The sequence below is a fragment of the Passer montanus genome, unplaced genomic scaffold (genome assembly GCF_014805655.1).
Source record: "Passer montanus isolate IOZ18808 unplaced genomic scaffold, ASM1480565v1 scaffold82, whole genome shotgun sequence".
Taxonomy (NCBI): Eukaryota; Metazoa; Chordata; class Aves; order Passeriformes; family Passeridae; genus Passer; species Passer montanus.
In genome coordinates this window covers 1160631-1183137 of record NW_024373479.1, presented here as the reverse complement: position 1 = coordinate 1183137, position 22507 = coordinate 1160631, and the positions used below count along the sequence as shown (strand labels likewise).

Sequence of the window (22507 nt, the reverse complement as noted above, 5' to 3'; positions counted from 1 at the left end):
GGCCATACTAAACAGTATGTAGTAATTATGTATTTTATATTCCTTCTGTGTTTGACATTTTCAGGTTTTCACTGAGTAACATTTAAATTATTATATAAGCACATTATTTATAAAGCTGTCACTCAGTTTCTTTATTCTAAGGGAGAGAAATCTGGTATTTGCTAGTCAACTTTTTGCCCTGCTATCCAAAATAAGATGTAATAACAGTCTGCTTGATGGCTTTGGAAAGGAAATTGGATACTTGATAACTGCTCCTGCAAAATGAAATAAGATCAAATGCAGACTAGAAATTAGAAGGCTCATAATTGCTGGTTTCCCTCCTGAAAAAGCTGTTGCTAGAATTTCTTGTGTGTGCTTTTCCACAGGTGTCCCTGCGGAAGCAGGAGATCGAGGACAGGCTCAATGCCTGGATTGTGTTCAACGAGAAGAACAAGGAGCTGTGCTCCTGGCTGGTCCAAATGGAAAGCAAAGTGTTGCAGACTGCAGATGTTAGCATTGAAGACATGATAGACAAATTGCAGAAGGTAAGTAATAATGCCACTTTTCTTCAGTTGCTGTCAGATAACTCATTACAGAGTCACCATTCCTCATGCATTCCTTGCTTCTTGGAAGTGACACATGATGTAAAACCAGCACACAGAGGCTTTTGTGAGATGAGCTTTTCTATCATTAGCTCTTGTTGATGTTCAGATTTGGAGCTTAAAGCAAAGCAGAAATGCCACTGGACTGCATTTAGTCAGTGTGAGCTGTGGTGGTGAGATCTGGGCTCTTGGGGTTTTGTGGCACACGTGCACACCCAGCACTCCTCAGAGCAGTGTCCTGGGAGCAGCTCACTCCTCTCACCACCTCCATCATCCACACAACTGGTAAGCAGAGGGCAAAGAAAAGTTTGAAGGATGGGGTAGGTCTTATGCCAGGCGAACAAGAAGTTACCACAACCAAAAATAAAACCTAATTCTGCCCGTCCCCCATTGGTGCTTTCTAATACTTCTGTATTAGATTGATTTTAAAGAAGACCATTATTGTTCTGCTGTTCTTCCCCATGGCTAAAATGTCTCAGTATCTAATCCCAGATCTTCTCTGGATAAGAGTGCCAGCAAAATAAAATCATCCTAGACTCGAATTTGCATTCTTTTGAGGTAGCTTCATTGAAAAATGATGTAAAATCAGGAAAACAACAGGTAAAATTAGAACATTCAATTGCTGTTTTTAGGAATACTTACTCCTGGCACTTGAAAGTCTTTAAGCTGCTTATTTTTTTCATAAGTTGTGAGAGGGCTTCTTCATTAAGGTTTACTTTTTGCTTTCAGTGGGAACTGTACATTCTAATGTAGAAACCTCAGCCAAACCTGACTTCACATCACAAACGTGGGAAAAGAAACACATACTTTTGTTTTGGTATCATTGTTTTGTTTTGCCCTGTAATTAAAGCAATGTTTGTGTATGTTTATCAGGACTGCATGGAAGAAATAAACCTGTTCAGTGAAAATAAGCTTCACTTGAAACAAATGGGTGATCAGCTAATCAAGGCTAGCAACAAGAGCCGAGTTGCAGAAATAGATGATAAACTCAACAAAATCAATGATCGCTGGCAGCACCTCTTTGATGTCATTGGAGCACGGTAAGAAAATGATTTTCAATGTTTTCTGTGAGGTAAAAGTCAGAAGCTTGTGTCCTTGACCATCAGAAACAGAGTGACAAGACTTTCTAGTTAAGTTGGAATTTATTACTGAGAGTCAAGCTGAAGGGAATGCTTTTCTTTTGTAACTTATTGCTGTATTATGACACTAAATGTCTTCATTTATCCAGTGGTAGAGGGCAGGGTGTAAGAATTCATATAAAATAAAATTTTAATGATGGGAGCTTCTTAAAAGGAAGAGTCAAAGTGATCTCTCTGTTCCATGTATTGAATTGCAACCTAATTTTAAGGCAGCATGGTAGGAGTTCATTTGGGCTTTTTAGGAGAGCCTCCTATTTTAACACAAGCATCTCTTTCACTCTGTGTCTGAATGCACAGAATTTAGGAATAGAGTCTATTCTGTCTCTGCAGACAGATTTATATGACAATGTTCCTTTTTTACATTCACAAGTGTTTGAAATTTCATTTAATACCAGTGCTATTTCTTTACTCAGTCTCCCTCCTAAAAACAACAGACCATATGAGTTCCTTTTAAATTCAGGATTTTCTGTATGATGGTGAAGTGAAAAATACTATCACAGTTGAAATTAAAACCAAAACCTGCACAGTCTAGGCAACAACCTCCTCTTAATGGATTAAGCATCTTTATTATACTTGACAGAGTTAAGAACATCATGATCATTTCAGTATTAGCCTTACTGAGACTATCCCATTTCATTATTATCTCTGAGTTTCTGCCACAGCTTGGGAGGAGGATGCTGGGCTGGTCTTGCCTCCTGCCGAGTTTATTGGTAATCCAGAAATAATAAGGCTAACACCAGATTGGTATTGGTCTCAACTTCTCTCCCAAGGTTTCCTTCTTCCTGTGATCCCCCACTCTGAGCTCTCAGCAGCTCTGTTGCTCAATTAAATTTGGGACAGATATTGCAGCTGGTTGTGCTGTGACAATGTAGTGCTAAGTGTGCTGGGCCTTAATCAGGAATGAGATCTGAATTAATGGTGACACACGAGCTGTGAATGATTAAGCAGAAGCTGCCTTAAGATCTGACACTGCAGATAGACTTGCAATGACAGACTTGTCTCAAGGTGTCTGTTTTTGATCTGGTGTAGGAAAGCAAGCTTAACTTTAGTAATACCACTTTTTCTGTTGTCATCTGATAGTAATGTGTCACTTTTAAAGCTTTTTTATGATAATTTTTTGTTCTGCTGTGTTTTGGTTTTGAATTGTAGCAAATTAAAATGCAAATTAAAATGCACCATTTTAAAAGTGAGGTAAGCATGGCACATTTCTGGTAATCCTTAGGAAAACATGCTAAAGAACTGATGGGGCATTTAGAGAGAGATCTGGCAACCATATTCCAGTACTCTGTAACAAGTACTTGTCTACCTGGTGTGTTGCAAATATTTTACCTTCAGGCAAGTGTGCAGTGGTGCTTTGAGGTACATTATTGTGGATTTGTCTAGAGCATCAACAAGGCTCCCAGGATTTGGTTTCTAAGTGGATATTGCAGCTACTTCAGGAATTGGTCGTGATGCTTTAGGATTGTTCCTGTGTTCTTCATTCCAAAATGTCTGTAATATGCCAGCTTCTACTTGTGATTTCCATCAATTTGATGCTCAGGACCAGGGTAATGAACTGGAAGGACCTGGCAAATGTGATTTTAAGCAGCTCCCTTGGTTGCCCCAGATTATCAGACAGCCCTGTGGGCTCTGCTGGTGCCCTTTGAGTTAACATTAAGAGAGGTTCAGCATATGGCAGTGTTTTGAAGCTCCTCTCCTCCCTCACCTAATCCACCTTGCTGGTGCTTGGCTCTCAGCTGCTCAGTCATAAGTAACCACCAGGCCAGACACTCACAACAGGCTCTGAGTACACTCCTAAGAGTTTATTTTGCCCTGCTATAACCTTCCAACTTTCTGCTTTGAGTTTGCTGCTATGGTGCTGGCTTGCCACTGAGATTTGATGTCTGAAGGAATTAAATTAGACATCAGTTGACTGAAATGTCCAGCTCACTGAGATGTGCTTTGGGGCACTCAAGATGAGGCTCCTCCTGTGCTTTTGAGTAGCCTCTCTTAAGCTCAGGTGATGGTGGGGAGGCAGCAGCTCAACCCATGTCCAGTGTGACACAAAGTGGGGCACCTTTGAGGGAGAGCAGAGAGGAGCAAAGAGCTTGGGCTGGAGACAAGGTGACCTGTGAGTGTGGGTTGTGATGCCCCATGCTGACAGACTGTCTCCTTTGTTCTCAGTTTGCTTTTGCAGAAACTGTTAATATATATATATATTGTATTGAGGCTGTCATGCTGACAGACTGTCTCCTTTGTTCTCAGTTTGCTTTTGCAGAAACTGTTTAAAAAAAATGTATTGAGGCTGCGTTGAAAGAATACATGTAAAGGATAGTGGCAGAATTTTGCTTAATCCTGCTGGATTAAGCCATTATAGTCCAGAGATCCTCCCACAGAGTGTGGAGGCTGGAGGGAATGGCACAGGGGCTGTGCATCCACTGCAATCCTGCAGAAGAGACTGGAGCACTGCACAAGTGCTGCCACGTCTGCAGACCTGTGCAAAGCCCTTTTTATTGGGCACTGCTTCATTGCTTGGGGAAAATAAGAGGAATGGAGGAGGTGCCTCTGGGAAGGAGTGCCAGAGGGCTTGGAAGGTTTGAGGGTAGGGGAGTGCTCCTGGAGAGAAGGGACAAATTTTGACTGTGATGCAGAGAAAACCTTGTCTTTCTCCTGAAAAAAAAGTTGCTTATTTTCACAGCACATCCATGAAATGAGGAGGTGGTTTTGCTCCTGTCTTTTCAGATTAGTAGCTGTGACAAGTAAAATTGAAGTGAAAGTTTTCTGAGGTTTCGGGTGCCAAATCTGTGACCACTTGAAGCTCTTTTTTTCACAACTATTACAACTCCAACAATTTCTGTTAAACACACAATGAGTGCTACCTTTATTTGTACTTGCACCTGGCTCCCAGTGGCCCACCCACCATCACAGAGGCAAAGACCAAATTTCAGTATGTCTTAATGGCAGGCCAAGATTTGGGAAGGAGGTGAACTACAGAGCCAGGCACTGAGTAGAAGGGGAAAATGTACCTTGAACAGCTGTGTGTTCGAAGCCAATTCTTCATTTTTGGGCATGGAATCTGTCTTGTAGATGGGCACTTTTTGATCCTGTGGTTCAAGAGTGAAAAATAAAATATCCACAAAGGAATCTAATTGAGATAGATTGCCAGCTTCAGTTCTGTGGTTGCTGATGTCCCCATGGCTGTCCCTGTGACCTGTGTAAGATTTTATCTTCTCTGCAGTGCAGTGTGTGGCTGTGTGATACCAACATGAAACCAAACCAGCCTGGAAGCTCATGTATCAATGCAGAGCATTCCTCCTGATAGCTTATTTCACCTTTTTAAACCAATAAACGTCCTGGGACAGATGGGCAAACTAGGTGAGCTCCCCATTTAGTCCTTGAAGTGATTCTCTTAGTTCATGGTGACAAGCTCAGATTTGCCATATGGCTGCACTTGCAGGACTTAACACTTTCATTATCTGCCTGTGCTCAGCCTGTGTGGTGACAAAAGCTTCGCCTCGTGTGTTACACCAAGCCACCGTCTGGCTGCAAACTTGGAAGAATCTCAAAATGTTAATTTTCATGGGATAAAGTAACCATCAAGGTACTAGCATGCCGGGAAAGGAGAACAAGTGAATTCTGTTCAGCTCAGATGATACTCTTACCACAGCGGGGTTTGTGCTGACTTTTTGTTGAGGGATGGGGAATAGAAACATACTGACAGGCAGAAGGGAGTGTTGTGATGACTGTAAAGATGGACACAGGAAATCTCTTGCTTTTGTTACTGAAGCAGTAGGAGGAGGAGTGCACAGGCTGCATGAGGGTGGTAGACAACAACAACAAAAAAAAAAACCCATGGAGTGGGATTTATATCTTCAGTGTGCTCTGGAACAACACTCCTGGGCCAAGCATTAACAGGCAAGGACTAGCAAAGAGCTGTGTTGTGCATGGCCATGTTCCCTTTCCTGGGCCATTCACTACTGATTCTAACTCCTCACTTTGCTTCCCAGCCCGGTGAAAAGGAAATGTTTTCTTTCTGCATTGCTGTTTGCTTTAATGCCTGCAGTCAGGCTGGAGGAGCACCCCAGTGTCCCTGGAGGGTGTCTGCACTGCCTGGGGCTGTGCAAAGCTTTGGATGCTGCTTGAGCCCACATTAAAGCCACCAGCTATATCAGGAGTTTTGGGTCTGCAGACCAGTCTCTGCAGTAGCTGATGTTGCATTTCTGTACCTCTGGGCATCCTGCAGCTCTTGTCACTTGCTGCCAAGCTGTGGAAGGGAGATGCTATTTCTCAGCTGCTCTGGCTACAGGCACACTGATGTGTGTTCTTACTTGGTGGGCCTAGTCCCTGTTTTCAGCCTTGTGGAGAAAGGCAAGGTTTTTGTGTATGTAGCAGGAGTGGGTTCAAATAACTGTGACCTTTAAATAAAGCATGAAAATTCAGGGAAGCAAGCAAGGTCAAATGTGCCTTCTCATTCTTTTAAATGCAACTGTCCTTGGTCTTTACCCTGTGTTTGCAAGCTGGCAGTATCATTGCATCGTCCAGAAATCTTAAACTGCCACACTCAAGTCAGCCCTTACCTTCCTTAATAGAACTTGGAAGATTGAAGGTGTTTTCAGCTCATTTCCTGCATACCCTCGGGGAACTGAAATTCCCAAACAGACTGAAACTTCTCAGGTTGCAAAAAAATGGGAAGGAGTTGAAGCTTTCCAGTGACATCACCTTGTGCTGTGCTGGGGGTCCAAGGAGGCTTTATGGGGAGTGCAGTGAGCTGCCAATTCCCTCTCCTCCCTTGCACCCTCACTGTGGCTGGGTTGCCCCAAAAGTTGCTCCAGTAGCAGCAGGCCCCAGATTATGGGTTTGGGGAGCAAGTGAGTTCACAGCACACCCGTCAGCTGGTCTCTATTTATTTTCCACCACACTGGTTACCCTTTGGCAGGGCAGACAATCAGGCACCGTGTGTTGGTGTGCTGTCCTGCCCTGTGGCAGCCCACAATCAGTGTGGGTGCACTCTGGGTTCAAAGGTCTTTTTAAATTGCTGCAGATCAATATTGCATGGCAAGGGAAGCAAAATATTCTGCAGGGAGGCCTCCCCAGGTAAACGAGACAGCAATGTTCCAGCAGAATTGTGCTGGTTTGTGGCAGTACCACTGTAAAATCTCATTCTTGGGTTTGATTGTTTGTTTTTTTTTGGTATACAAAATATGTGGATGGTTAAAATCTCACTCACAAAGTGCTTGCTTTCTTTCCATGTTCTCTTTGTCCTTTGAGGATTACACTTCCCTTCAGTGTAAAAGCTGTGACAGAATTCATTATTGTCTCAGGCATGATGGTTGGGCTTATTTTGGTTATGCAATGTGTGCAGGGAGCAGGGGGAGCTGGCAGTGCAAGGGGGCAGTCCTTGTCTTGTACACACTATTTTCACTCCCAGTGTCTGCCTGCAAAACTGGGGGTTATATCCCCATTTACTCAGGTCAACCATTCAAATGTGGTTTTGAACCACTCTGGACAATAAACTGTGGAGGTGACTGGGCATGATTTACCTGTGCAAATGTCCAGAGCCCTCTCACAGTGTGCTGTGTCCTCACAGGCACTGTGTGTTCTGCCATGTGAGCCATCAGCAAGTCAGTACAGGTCTGTGGAAAATTACCTGAATACTGAAAAACCTTTGATTTCAAAATAATTCTTTGCATTTTTGGTGGGATTATCACAACTTCTTTTTTTTTTTTTTTTTCTGATCTTGGCTGGGTGGGGAGTGACTTGTAACCCAAGGTTCTCCGACTTCCGCCTTTTTTTTTCCCACCCTGTGATCTCTGGCAGTCATAACACACAGAAATCATGACAGTGTGTTTTTCCACAAACGAATGATACCATAAATGAAGATTAGGGGTTATTTTGCCCTCTGGCATAACAGGCTATTTGCAGTGGAGGCCTTCTGCCTGGTCTGGAAGGTTAAAGAGAGGACAGGTTCGTGTGTGGGAGACTTAATTCGTACTTAAATACCTGGGATATAATGGTAAAGGCGAGAAAGCAGAACGCAGGGGAAGTGAGGATACATCTTTGTGCGTGGTGCCGGTGCGTGGATGTACGTGTGCTCGTTTTTTTGGGTTCGCTTCACACTGACTCTGCTGCAAATCATCCGGGTCTGAGGCTCCAATCCCTCTTTCTCCCAAGAAATGAGCACCGCATCCACCTTTCCCGGTGCCGGAGGAGGCTCCATCCCGCAGCCTTTTTGTCGCCAGCCGCGGGCAGCCGCCCGGCGTGCGCTTCCTCCCGTGCTAATAATTCTCTGGTGTCAGAATAAAGCTCTGGTGGTTTTGTTCTGAGGAGGGATGCGGCCGTTCGCCAGGTAAAATCCCAACGCAAAACGTAAGGGTTAAAATAGGGGGGAGAGAGAGAGCGAGCTCCGGTGTCTCCCCAGCTCGGGGTCGGGGAGGAGGAGGACGGGCGAGCCTCCCCCCCCACACACCCGGGATGCTAAAGCGGCGAATAAATAGGGCATCTGTGGAGGAGGGGTTTCCTCTGCCATGCCTGCCCGCTCGCACAGCCGGTCCCCCCCTTGCAGCTTGGGATTTGCAGGCTGAGGAATGGTTTTCCCGTGCGAACCGTAAGTGCCGTGCGGGAGCGCGGTGCCGGGGGGCTCGGGCGGGGAGCGCCGGGCGCCCGCCGCAGCTCGCCTCGGGCGGGCGGGAAGTGCGGCACGTTAGCGGCAGGAATAGCGCCCACGGGCCTCGGGCTTGCCATCGGCTGCGTTCGGGGCTGGCACCCCAGGCGGTGCAGAGCCCTGACAAGAAAAGCCTCCCCCGAGGCCTCCTGCGCGCACAGCCCGGGGCACGGCCCCGGCACGGAGCGGGAGCGGCCTCGCCTCCCGGGAGAAAGGCCCGGGACTTGCCTCTGGCAGCACCTCTCCCGAGCGCGGCTTTGTCCCTCACACGGCTACGCTGAACAAAGGTTTCCTGGGCTGTGCAGCTCATTTGCTTTGCCGCTGGTAAACAATCCTGTCAGCTGGCAGGGCCATTGCAGCCCCTCCTCCTCCTCCCAAAGACATGCACCGAGTCGCTTTTTCTGGTGACATTTGCCTTTGTGAAGGAGAGTTTGCAATAGGATGTTTTTCGTTCTTTCAGACACTAAAATGCTGCTATTTACCTTATTTGAGCTTCCCCCCTACCTTTTCCTGCAACATTTTGACAGCTGAAGCAATGCAATAGGACATGCATTTTGTAATTCTTTTTGTTTGTGTGAATACATTTCAATCAACCTGGAAGCTCCTCCTCCTGCTAGGTAATTCCTGAGTTGTTACTACAAATATACTGTGTATTTCTGGTGCTGTGCAGTGATTCAGCCTGAGACAGTTTAATGCTTTTTTCTTGTAACCCAATGCTGGCAACTTCATTGTGGGTTTTAAGACCCAAATCCAATCTCGAGTCAAGTCAGTTAGTCCTGCTGTTCACTTTTGCAGCCAGCTTGTAGTTATAATCTCCTACTTTTGTTCTTTTTCTGCCACTTCCATTGTGGTGTAAAGATTACAATATTTTCAAACTGGCTTTGTTTGGCTTATTCCAGGCAACTTAAGCATGTGTCTGAGTGCTAATCAGGGTGGATTTTTCTTTGTCCATTGCAAAGGACAAGACAAATCTGAATTTGTCAGGTTTTTTTTTTTTAGATTAGTGGTGATATTTTTATTGTATTTTTTTGTATTATTGCCATTTTTTTTTCTTTGTGGAGCAATGTTGAATTGTGGCAGGTGAGTTCTCAGTGGGAAGTGAACAATGATAAGTAGGAGTTTTTCCTGTAAACAGGAAGCTTTTCCTATTTGACCAATCTCAGTTAACTTGAGAATCACACTTCATAGAGGAAGAATTCAATCAACAGTGGTGGCACTTTCCACCCTCTGGAAGAAGCTGGTTTTCTTTGCTGCCCTTGAACTTTTAGTGCTGTTAATTCACTGTGTTGGGTGATTGAATCCTGGATCTGGCAGGAAGCTTTTGCCCCCAGGCTGGGAGGCTTGCACTGTGCACTCCCACCCAGCTTCCAGAAGGGCTGTGTTTCCCCAGAAATGGTCAGGATACATTTCAAAAGAGTTCATGAAGTCTTTTTCATGCAAAGATGAGGTGATTAGTAAGAATATTTTCAGGGTGCAGATATGCATCTGAGAATGGTGGTTGCAAATGAAGACTTTTGTTGATGTAATTAATTTGTCTGTTTCTCTCTTTTCTTTGAGCTGTAGCCAGGGAAATGGCAGTTACCTGTGACTTGTGTGCAAGCTGAGGATGCTCATGTCTTTCATCAGTTTACCTCTTGTTTCAGTGTAGAACCCTGCCCTTTCTCTTGGGCTCTGTGTCTGCTGACAGGAGCAGATCAGCCAATGTGAATGTCTGGACAAGGCTGCCTTCCTATTTATGCACTGCACTGGTGTGAATTTAGGTTTTTGTTCTTCTTTGGCTGCTTAGATCAAGTTTGAGATGAATGGCTTAGAGCATTAAGGGTGTTTAAATGACTGGCAAATGCCAAATTCTATAGAGAATAAGTAACAGATTAAATTACTTAATTACAATGGTGTTTCTAATGGCAATTGCTCGAAAGTAAATACAAGCTCTCTGTTCCACAATGATGCTGTCTTTGAGACTGTTGCTTCTGGTAACACTAGAAGATAAAGATCCTCATGGTGACATTCATAACTTGAAAATCAGAGTGACTTCTAAGCCAAAATAATATTGGAGTGGTGGTGTAAAAAGCCACACTTGGATTCTAAAGCTGTTGCTTTATAAATTTATCAATTGTACTTTCAGTCATAAATACATTTATTTATAGTCTAATATCTTTTGGTTTTGCTTTGGACTTCCTTGGCTGTGTTAATCTATTCCCTGATGCAGACTGAAGAAAGATGTTTAGCACCCTGTGAATTTTTTTGTAATGCAGCTTAGGGATGGGAAGCAGGTGGATAGAGGCAGAGAAGGGAGCCCAGGGAGGCAGAGATGATCCTGAACAGCGCAGTAAGCTGTGGTCTCAGCAGGTCGGCTGTGCCATCAGGTGGTCCCTACATGTGCCTGTCTCCAGAGCAGTTGTGGGAAGCATCACAGGATATGCAGGAAGTGAATTGCCACAGAATGCAGTCAAGGACAGGGCAGAGATCAAGCCTTGCTTTCCTCCTGGCTGGCCTGAAGTCATGCAGAGTTAGTAATGCAGCAGTGTAGATGTTTAGCTCAGACTCTTCCATTCTGTGCTCAGCACAGAGCCTGTTTTGTCCATCTCTCCAGGGAAAAGGGTTCCTAAGTCACCTGCCTTTGGAGGCCCACATGCCTTGGGAGTCACTGGCCCTGCTGAGCATTGTAACCAGCCAAAATAACTGATGGGAACAGGGCAGAGGAAGAATTAGTTCTCCTGTGTAAAATAACTGCCAGCCCATGACAGCACAAGAAAATGGTGCAAAGATATGTTCATTGAGTACCACTTAATATAAGCAAAATCAAAAGCAGCAAGATTTATACAGCAGCTGTTTGCTTGGGAGCCAGATGCTGTCTGCATACAGGGTTGAACTTGGGACCAGAGTTCTGAAAAAAAGCTTGTTAAGAAAAGCAAGAGCAGCTAAATGCTTTTGTCATCCCGTTTCCTCTCAATCAGCTGCAGCAGTGGAAGACAGAGTCTGTGTAAAGGGCAGAGACAGGTGCTTTGCACCAGTGTCAGCAGCTTTGTGGGTGCAAGGAATGAGGTGGACCACAGACTTGGGCCAAATCCTTCAGGCTGGCTTGCAAGCTTACATCAGTCAGACAATACTGGTTTTGCTTTTGGAGAGTGTAGAGTTTCTAAATACCTGCCAGGAGCTTCAGTGTAGGACTGTGTTCTTCTTGCCCTCCTTGTAAAACAACTGAAAGTACTGCCTGGTGCTTCTGGGACAAGAGGTAGAGGAAGCTTTCCATGCTGCTAATCCATACAAGACCCCAAATTTTCTGGCCTTACTCTGTAAACAGTAGGACTGAAATCCAGCAGGATCATTCCCGTATCTCCTCCATAAGTGCTTTACTTTTAATCAAGTGTCTAGCTGACGTGTGCATCCTCTTTGATTACCTAAAGGTTGTTAATAAGATCAGTTGTTGCTTACAGGGTGGCATATTCATTATGGATTAGGTGTCCTGCATATCTTCTGTCATTGTGTGATCAGGCAGTTGCAAAAGCCATTTATCACAGACAGTTTGGACCACTCTCCTCTAAAACTTGCCAGGATAGTTTGGCAGCAGGCAGGACAGTGGGCCAGGAAACTGTCCAGGTGCCCTGTGTGGGCACTTCTGCCTTGGAGCAATCTGTCCCTGCCTGCATTGCATGAGATCACATTCCTCACCCTTCCCCAGTCCCAACTTGCACAAGACCTGTGTTGCCAAGTACATCAGGGCTCAACTGAGACCCCTCAACAGTTCCCTGCATTTGGGGACATGCAGTGAACCCCTTGTATAAGCTGTCCTTGCAGTCCCACTGCTGGTTTTGTTTATATGCTCACACTTCTCAGCCACTGTGGCTGATGAATGGGAAATGTTTCAGCCTTTTCACAATACAGACTTAATTTTTTGTGCTGCACTTGACTTAAATAATTTAGGTTCATCTTGATAGTTGTTGGACTAGGCAGTAGCTAAAGGTTTAATTTGTAAGTTTGCATTTTAGAAATCACATGCAAGGTTAAAAAATTGATCCTAAGGCACAAGAACATAGCTAGAGATCTGGAGACCAGCATAGGAAAGCAATGCTAGCTAAGAAATGGGCTTTCCCTAGGACATGGGTGGAATGATTTCATCTGACTTTAGAGTCTGCAGTGTTGATATTTATAGTACTGCAGGGTAGACCATTGCAGTTCATGGGGAGAAATATGTGCTTTTTGATACAGTTAGTCTCATCTTGTGATATGGCTGTTTAAGAGAGGTCTGATGCAAGTAATGATTTTTTTTTCTCCATTATCTGCTAAAGTTTAGATGACAAGTTCTGAAGTAAGTCTGAAGAGAGAAGTGTCACCCTGGTGTTGCCTTTGTAGCAATTTTTGTTGGGAATTACAGTAAATGAGAATTTCAAGAAAAAATTGACACCAGTGAGGTAGTTCACCAGATATTCCTCCAACACATGGAGACAAATTTCCAAAATATAAAATCATGCTACTTGGATAATTTGAGGGGCTGATATGGGGATTTGACATGGGAATATGCTGCTAAGGCTGGAAGTAAAAAAAAAGTTTGTCTGCAGTTTGAGAGCTGTACTACAAACAGCTGTAAGAAAAGTAAATGGTCTCAATGGTTCATTTGCTTGTCCACTGCACAAGTCTCCCTGGCCATTTGATATTCTCTCCCACCAGTATTGATTTTTTAAATTTTCACCTGTCAGGAGAGTCTGGCATATCTCTGCATGTTTGTCTGGTGTTTAGATTAACTTTAATGTTTTGGTGCTACAAGTTCTATAGTAGCTGTTGTTCAGGGCTTCTTCTCTCCTGTCAGTATCTGGAGGATGCTGAGGCCCTGGCACAGGTTGCCTGGAGAAGCTGTGCCTGCCCCGTCCCTGGAAATGTTCAGAGCTGGGTTGGGTAGGGCTTGGAGCAACCTGGAATAGTGGAAGGTGTCCCTGCCCATGGCAGGTTGGAGCAAGGGGATCTTTCAGGCCCTTCCAACCCAGACCATTCTGTGATTCTGTGATTTTGCCAAGGTGTTGGACTGGTGGTTTGTGCAGATCTGCCTCTCTTGGCAGAGTGGTACCTTTTTGATTAGTGTGAGCCTGTTGGTTGCTAAAGATGACACCGAGCAAAATTCACGGCAGGAAAATCAAACCAAAGGTACCCATTTTAGTTTAACTGTGGCAAATCATGGTACAAATTTCCACTTAGATGAATGTACGGTGCTCCCTAGCAGAGGAAAATTCACCTTGCTTATACAGTTTTGTTAAAGCCTTCACCCAAGTCCTGCTTGCAGCTGTAGAGCAGGGGCCTGCTGAGCCAATTTAGGTAGGTTTTGACTAAAACAGGACTGATTTACAGGCAGCAGCTTGATGTGCCATGGCTTCATTAAGCCATGCCTGTCATCACCTTCTGCCAACATCTTTTCCACTGATTGACCATCTTTGTAACAAAATCTTCTTCCTGGTTTACTTAGGGTGAAGAAACTGAAGGAAACATTTGCTTTTATACAACAATTGGACAAAAACATGAGTAACCTTCGCACCTGGTTGGCCCGGATTGAGTCTGAGCTTTCCAAGCCTGTTGTTTATGACATCTGTGATGACCAAGAAATCCAGAAGAGACTGGCAGAACAGCAGGTGGGAAATAGCAGCAGCCAGAGTAAATGAGCTAAAATGCTGCTGATTTGTCCTGGTATAAAATCACCTGTTTCTTTTCTTTAGAGAGCCCTTCTGACTGTTTGCTTTGCATGGCGTGTTCCTGCCAAGATGCACTACATGGAAAATTTTTATTTGCTTGCAGTTATTTCAGTATTCTGTTGGATTACCCCCACATCTCCCTGCCCCCCTTCACCCAAGGAAAACATGCAAAATACAAACAAAAGCAAATTTGCTCAGTTCAGTGCAGCAGACTTCCTGAGGACTAGGCAGGGCACAGACAGTGGGCAGAGTACATGAGGATGACTTTGACTGACAAGGCGTGAATGCTGCTCTCTGCAAAGAAGTGGGATTTGATGTGTTTCCCTCAGTGGCTCCAGTTCTTGTCCCTTCCTTGCAGACAGCAGAACAAGCTTGGCAGAGCAGGATGCTTGGGCTTTGGAAGGTGGATTTGTGCAGACACACCTTTGGCTGAGGTTTGATCAGAGGCAGGCTCTGAAGATCCCTCAGGGCTGGGGCAGCTGGTGCGTGAATCCTGCTGAGACAAGAAGTCCTCAGTGATCCTCTCAGTGCTGGGTGTTTGTGGGCATTTATCCAAGGCAGTGGCTTACCAGGGGATCTTAGGAGAGGAGTTGGATAGTCCTGCAGTAAATTTTGTCTAGCCAGCAGCCAGGCAAGGAAAAGGAACTTCTCAAAAGCACAGACTTGCTGGTGGAGTCATCCTTTGCTCAGGGCTGTGCTGTAAGTCTGGCCAGGTTCTAAGTGCTTGGCTGTCATCTGGCCTTTGTGTTAAACAGCAATACTTGCCCAAAAACAAAAGATCAAGAATAAGTCTGTCAAGTTTGGAAGCATGGAAGCTTTATGGCATCTGCCTTTAGGAACACTTACTGGTATCCTTCCCATCCTTTCCATCTTTTCTCACTGGCTTCTGCTTTTGTGTCTAAGGATCCCTGAGTGACCCAGACCTGGGCACTCTGTTCTCTGCTGGTTGGTGTGGCTGTCCTTGTACTCATGTCCCAGATGTCACAGGAAGGGCCAGCTTCTCTGTGACAGGATTGTAGGTGGCTCCCACTGACTGCACTGCAGGAGCTGGTAAAACACCAGAAGCCTTGGCCCAGCACCTCTCATGGTTTCATCTGCATTGTGAATGGTCATGTAAACAACAAAGAAATATTTTCTTCTCATTCAAACCTTTTGCATTCTCAAAGGCCGTGATAAATTGCCAGGCAGAGCAGAGCATGGAGCACAAAGGAATTGCACCCAAACTAATTTATTTTTATTATGAGCATTTAAGCTTCAGCTGGCTATAAGAGCCATCATTTGCTGCCCAGAGCTACTAACTGCTTAATTTTTTTGGATGCTGTTTTAAGTACAGATCTCTAGGCACCTCTAGATTCTGTCTGCAGTAGCTTTTTAGCAGGCTGAGTATGAGAAGACTGTGCTGACTAAAAAACCACAGTAAAAAGAAAAGCTGCTTTTGTTCTGCATTAGTGAAACATTTGTCTCAATGAGACAAGTAAAAAGATCTTTCCTGGTTATAGCTGAACAATTATTTCAGCAAGAGCAGAGCAATGGTGAGAAATATGCCCTGCAGGCTTCTTTTATTTGACATCCATGACTGGAAAAGCTTTACCTGTGCAGTCTTGAATAATGAAATTTAAAAGCCTTGTGTATGCACAGAGGTGTTTTATGGCATGTTTGTTCAATTAAAGGATGACGATTACAACATGAATAATATTAATTTTAAGATTGCAAAGGTGTTTCACTAATGCAAAAATCTAGCAGTGTTTAGTCTGTTAAAGCTCTCTGGGTAATGCTGTGCAGAGTTGAAGGAATGGTTCCTCTTGGGACTCCAAGTATGTTCCTCACCCTCTCCCTTAGTTTGTTATGTCTGTCTCACTTAATGCAGTCAGGTCATTTGGAAAACAGCAAGGATTTTGTCTAGGCTCTTCCATGAACCCAGGCATGGCTTGAAGTAATGAGATCGTGTCAGCAACATTACTGTAGTGCAAGTTAGAATTGATTTGTAATCTGTGATCAAAATTCTCATTTTCCCTAATACACCTGTAAATCCAGTGGAATTCAGTCAATTCAGAAGACACTCTCCAGGTACCAGTAGTGAGGCAGAGCCTGCTCCCAGCTGTGCAGCCTGTGTTGAAAAGACACTGATGCTCATATCTTGCTCAGTAAATAGCTGTGAATCCTTAGTAACCTGCAAAAAATTGTGTTGGGTCTCCTTCTAGCAGTCTCATCCATGCAAAGAATTTTCACTTCTACATTCCTTAGCTGTTCATTACTACAAATCCCAGAAGCCATATTTTGACCATTTATGGTTCAGCCCTTTATTCGGGTACCCATGTAACCACTGAGAGCTGCCACTGAGTGATTCTCTACTCTTGCAGCTTGTTGACTTCTGGGAAAAATCTTCCTTCTGCTCGTTTTGTATTAACTACAAGCTGTGTCTATTTTGGAGGGGTTTATTTGTTTTATTTTGTTTGGGGTTTTTTTTGAAGTCTAGAGCAAAACCAATTCTGCTTCATCTGTTGAATGAAATCAGTAAATATCATTTAATGGGAACTCCAGTTCACTTTTGTCAGGAAAATGCTCATTTGTGTTTGTTGCTCTAGTGTTATTCAAGCAAAAGTCTCTGTATCCTTCATTAGAAAAGCCAGAAATGCGTTGAAAAACAGCATTGTAGTGGCTATTGTCATTTTATTAAAATTTGAAGTTGGTAGCATAGTACAGATCTACCTTTTCAATAAGAACTATTTAGATAAGGCTTTTTTTTTTTTCTGTGTTTCAATTACACTGACTTTAGGAGTAGTGATGGGTACAGGATGAATGGCCCAACTGTTGTGGAGGGAGGTGCAGGCTCTGGAAAAGAAACCTGTAGTGTAGATTAGACAAAAGGTCATTGCCAGACTCTTGAAAACAGTCTGTGAGAACAGGAGCCCTACAAGAGGGATTAAGAAAAGCAGTGTAACCCCAGGTACTTGTGTATTGTGTTTATGTTTCATGCTGCAGCCTGTGATCAGTCAACAAAATGCACATACAGCACTAGGAGTTCTCTGGTGCCTTTCAGTGTAACCTGATACGAGACAGTCATTTTGTGCTGTCAAAATTAATAAGAATTTATTTATGGTATAGGTAAGGTTCGGATTTTGAATGCACATTAAAATTGTCCAGACTCTTAATGAGAAGATTGAGTTTAGACTGAGACACCAAAGGTGGACAACCCAGATTTTTTAAAAAAAAATGTTTTTTTTACATGTTAGCTCTCTCCTGACCTGTCATCTGCACAGCTCATCCTGCAAGTCTTTTTTAAAGCTACATCGGCTTTTCCTGACATGGGATTTGCACTTTCCCCATCCTCTGCAGCATTTTGAAAGGGCATGGGTGGGATGTAGCCATGCATGTTTCCTTCCACTGACACTGTATGTTTCCTTCCACTGACACTGTATGTTTCCTCCTACTGACGCTGTTCTTTTACGGATGGCAGGACCTGCAGAGAGACATAGAGCAGCACACGGCGGGTGTGGAGTCTGTGTTTAACATCTGTGAAGTCCTGCTGCACGACTCAGATGCGTGTGCTAATGAGACAGAGTGTGACTCCATCCAGCAAACCACCAGGAGCTTGGACAGACGGTGGAGAAACATCTGTGCCATGTCCATGGAAAGGCGAATGAAGTACGTCTCCTATTCTTACCTTACAGAAGCCTATTGCAGCATTTTGAGGAAACACTGTAGCTTTTGCCACAAGCTAAATTTTGAGGAGGAGAAAAGAATCTGGAGTTGATAGTTAGCTTGTCATAAAACCTTTCTGTTTTTGGTCTCTCAGAATCGAGGAAACCTGGCGTCTGTGGCAGAGGTTTTTGGATGACTATTCTCGCTTTGAAGATTGGCTAAAAGCATCTGAAAATATAGCAGCTAGGCCTAATTCTTCAGAGGTCTTGTACACACATGCAAAAGAGGAGCTGAAGAAATTTGAGGTGAATTTTTTGACTACCTTTTTAATGTTAAATGTCAGGCTGCTGAATACTTACTGTCTGTACCAAATGCCTTAGTCTCTGGAAAACACTGGTTTGGCATCAGTAGTATAGGGAACATAAATAATTTGGTGAGTGTGCAGCTGCTAGATGTCTGTTTGTTTCCAGATTTTTTTTTAACGTGGAGAACACAATACTCTGAATAGACACTTAAAAGTTTAAAGCCTTTTTATAGGCAAGAGACTTTTGTAGTGTGATATTTATTCTTTTCTTTCCTCTCCTAATGAGCTAAGTTTGAGCAGATGGTTTAAAATATGGGTCTATAAAGTCTGGTTTAGTTTTGCAGTTGGAAGGTCTGTTTTCAAGAGGGAGGGCACCATCTCTCTTGATGGATAGTACCCACATCCTGACTGTTAGCAGGGAGTGAGCTCCTGGCTTTGCCTTGCAGGCGTTCCAGCGGCAGATCCACGAGCGCCTGACGCAGCTGGAGCTGATCAATAAGCAGTACCGGCGCCTGGCCCGCGAGAACCGCACCGACTCGGCCAGCAAGCTCAAACAGATGGTGCACGAGGGCAACCAGCGCTGGGATAACCTCCAGAAACGAGTGGCCTCCATTCTCAGGAGGCTCAAGGTAGTGGCACAGTGGGGTCAGGGAGTGAGGAGCACTCACAGAGTGCCGGTTTTTTTTGCTTCAGTCAAGGTCAGGATTGAAGCGCTAGAGATGGTGTTTCATGTTCAGACTTAGATGTTTGTTGTTTTTTATTTATATTACAAGTGGTGAGTTTTACAGCATTCTACTAACAAGCTACAAAATGGCTAACTATCTCTCCTTATAAGGTCTGTTAAGGCTAAACTATTTAATTAAGAAATGTCAGCTAAATTGTTTTTCCTTTTACGTCGATAACTAATCACTCGAAGTCTGCAATGCGGACTTTTCTGTCCTATTTCAAAACACTACCCAAACTCATGAAGAAGAAGGACTAGCCTCCACTCTAAAACTTGTGTCTTGCTCTGTACATATATTACTATATTCTAAAACTTTAAACTCTAAATTTTCTGCTGAGTGATATTACACACTTCTGATCAAACTACACAACCAGTGCTATCAATTTTGGAAGCCTTCTCCAAAGCCTCAGGTCAAATGTAGTATTGTCTTGTGGGTCTGTGCCTTTCAGCATAGAGAGTTTAAAATTCTCAGCATCCATGGTTCCAACAGCAGGGTTCTGCTGGAATTACCCATGAGCAATGCCTACATCAGAGCAACATCAGAGCAGCCCTCTCTGTCCTGTGCTACTGGCATAGCAGGGGAGCTCTGGAAGGGTCACTGAGTACATGGCATAAACCTCACCTTGATAGATTGGTTTTTGGTAGATGAAGAAAAGCATAAAGGAAGAAAGAGTGCAGATTTTGAGAGGTCAGTTGCAATACTCGCTGGTCCTATCACACTTTCCTCTTACCCACTTGTAATGGATGGATGTGTTCAAGCACTTGCACCTTTCCATAGATAAGAGACAGAGAGACAAAAGGGCCCCAAGTGCAGATATGGTTTGGAGTTTCCAACTCAGCTCTACTTCGTGCCAAGATGTGATTCATCAACAAGGCATTAAAGATGGAGATGTGATAGAAAGCAGCTCCTGCTGTGCTGCCTGCCTGGTGAGGAATGTTGTTGGAGTGTATTTCAAAGAAGTATCCTGCTCATCAATTAAACTGATCTCTGGGCAGATACTCTGTGCTGTGCCCTGGGGAAAACTTGTCACTGCCAGATTTTTAAATATAGCAGTGCTCTAAGCAACTGACAGGGAAAACTGTTACCTCCCCAAAGTCAGTGGATGAGGCAGTAAGAGCAGTGATGGGGTTTGATCTCTGCAGCTACAAATTGTTATATTTGGGATGTTACATGATCTCCTTTTACCACAAGTAAATCCACCCATGAGAACAGGCAAGCTGCATGTCTGTTAGCAGCTTCTGTGGGACATGCCATGCCAAACAGTGCATTAATTACACTGCTGTGGTCATACATGATCCAGTCTCTCCATTGTAAATTCAGTAAAAACTTATTTTAATCTCACAGTTTTAATTACTTTAATTAGAGATGGGAGTTGCTTCCTTTGTTTATCTCTGTTTTAAGTTTAGAACATATTAGATGTTAAGCCTCAGTCGAAGTAACTGTTGCTGGCATAATGATATGGGAAAAGGAATGTGTGGAATCAAGAATGTAATTTTATAGAAGCATCTTGAACTGCTAAAATTGTACTCCCTCTTTTGTACAAATAGTTTACTAGTACAGGGCACTGTTCTAGCATCCCTACAGGAAGAGGACAGGTTTTATAACATGGCATGCTGCTGTTTGTGTCCTGATGGCCTTTAAGGTGAACAGGAGTTCTGAAATAAAACACTGATTTCAGAGAGCTCCTATGACCTGTCTCTTTTAGTAGCTGAAGTCATGTAACACTGGCTTCTCTTTTCCATCCAGCACTTCACCAATCGGAGAGATGAGTTTGAGGGGACGAGGGAAAGCATCCTGGTCTGGCTCACAGAAATGGACCTACAGCTGACAAACGTGGAACACTTCTCAAAAAGTAACTTTGATGACAAAATGCGCCAGTTAAATGTACGTATCCTTCTGAAGCAGTTGTTTACTATAGCCCAGTGATCCTGTTGGGCTGCCCTTGCCTGACAGAATCATCCATTTTCTGTAACTTCACATCTCTGTAGGACTATATTTGTTTGAAGACAGCAGTAAATTTTAAAGACTTATTGTCTGAATCAAGATTAAGCTGTGCATTATTCAATTCAGATTCAGTGTTCAGGCTCAGTTCTGTCCTGCCATTTTCTTCTGACAGTATGTGTTAGCGACAGTGTTATCTGGCATGGAAAGCAGCAGGTGCTGCTTGACAGTAAGAGCTACATTCCTAAATTCAGGCATTATTTTCTGGTGCAAATCTTTTTTTAATTGGTATAATTGTACAATGTCCCCTCAGAGCTCATGTTTGTAGCTGGGAATTTCAACAGAAATTGGATATCAGGAATGTGCAGTGATTCTAAGGAATATACTAGTTCTTTCCTACATTATATGCTTATTTCTCCTGTCTCCCTGAACTGTTACTGATTTGGGATGTAGATTTACTGTTGTATAGGCTGGAGGTCCAAGCAACCAAACAAACTTCTTGGCTACTGAGAAAAAGATTGTGTGTACCAGCAGAAGAATAATCTCTGATTAGCTGAATTCTTGTATCATGACCCCTTGCAGGCTCAGGAACTGCAGCCATAGTGATGTACACATGGGTGGAAAATGCCACTTCATTTAGAACTGTAATTCTGCTCATAAAACCTTTGGACCTCTTGAGTAAAAAGATATTTGCCAAATTAAATTAGACAACAATGTCAATTGTGCTTGTCTTTCACTGCAGTGAGCTCGAAAACAGGGAGAAACCTTGGGCTAGGAAGGGCCAATGGAGAAGTAATTATTTTTCTTGTATGTTCCAAACAGGGTTTCCAACAGGAGATAATGTTAAACACCAATAAGATTGATCAGCTAATTGTTTTTGGGGAGCAGTTGATTCAGAAGAGCGAGCCTTTGGATGCCACCCTGATTGAAGATGAATTGGAAGAGCTTCATCGATACTGTCAGGAGGTGTTTGGGCGAGTTGCCCGATTCCATCAAAGACTGACTTCAAGGGATCCTGTAAGAAGCAGCAGTTGTTTCAATGCTTTGACAAGATTTTGGTGTTTGAACTGCAATGCTTATTTTGATTTTTGAATTGCAATTGCTTGTTCTTAGCAGCTTGACTGAGTGGTTTGAGCTCCAAGGGCTCAGGAGCTCTGCAGGAGATGTCTCAAGCCTTGCCAAATATTTGTTGCCAATCCTTTCAAGCCCCTCTCCATCTGCAGAATCTTCTGACAGTATGTGTTAGCGACAGTGTTATCTGGCATGGAAAGCAGCAGGTGCTGCTTGACAGTAAGAGCTACATTCCTAAATTCAGGCATTATTTTCTGGTGCAAATCTTTTTTTAATTGGTATAATTGTACAATGTCCCCTCAGAGCTCATGTTTGTAGCTGGGAATTTCAACAGAAATTGGATATCAGGAATGTGCAGTGATTCTAAGGAATATACTAGTTCTTTCCTACATTATATGCTTATTTCTCCTGTCTCCCTGAACTGTTACTGATTTGGGATGTAGATTTACTGTTGTATAGGCTGGAGGTCCAAGCAACCAAACAAACTTCTTGGCTACTGAGAAAAAGATTGTGTGTACCAGCAGAAGAATAATCTCTGATTAGCTGAATTCTTGTATCATGACCCCTTGCAGGCTCAGGAACTGCAGCCATAGTGATGTACACATGGGTGGAAAATGCCACTTCATTTAGAACTGTAATTCTGCTCATAAAACCTTTGGACCTCTTGAGTAAAAAGATATTTGCCAAATTAAATTAGACAACAATGTCAATTGTGCTTGTCTTTCACTGCAGTGAGCTCGAAAACAGGGAGAAACCTTGGGCTAGGAAGGGCCAATGGAGAAGTAA

At 43.6% G+C, this 22507-nt stretch overlaps 1 protein-coding gene across 1 annotated transcript in view; it reads left to right on the top strand.

Moving 5' to 3' along the window:
- Nucleotides 1–22507, top strand: part of SYNE2 (spectrin repeat containing nuclear envelope protein 2) — a 160885-nt gene that overhangs the window by 126168 nt on the left and 12210 nt on the right. Inside the window, exons 99-106 of the mRNA XM_039733084.1 lie at nucleotides 366–524; nucleotides 1455–1621; nucleotides 13816–13978; nucleotides 17496–17683; nucleotides 17835–17985; nucleotides 18431–18613; nucleotides 20456–20593; nucleotides 21473–21667. Coding sequence (XP_039589018.1) covers nucleotides 366–524; nucleotides 1455–1621; nucleotides 13816–13978; nucleotides 17496–17683; nucleotides 17835–17985; nucleotides 18431–18613; nucleotides 20456–20593; nucleotides 21473–21667 — 1344 coding nt within the window. The remainder of the gene's footprint in view (nucleotides 1–365; nucleotides 525–1454; nucleotides 1622–13815; nucleotides 13979–17495; nucleotides 17684–17834; nucleotides 17986–18430; nucleotides 18614–20455; nucleotides 20594–21472; nucleotides 21668–22507) is intronic.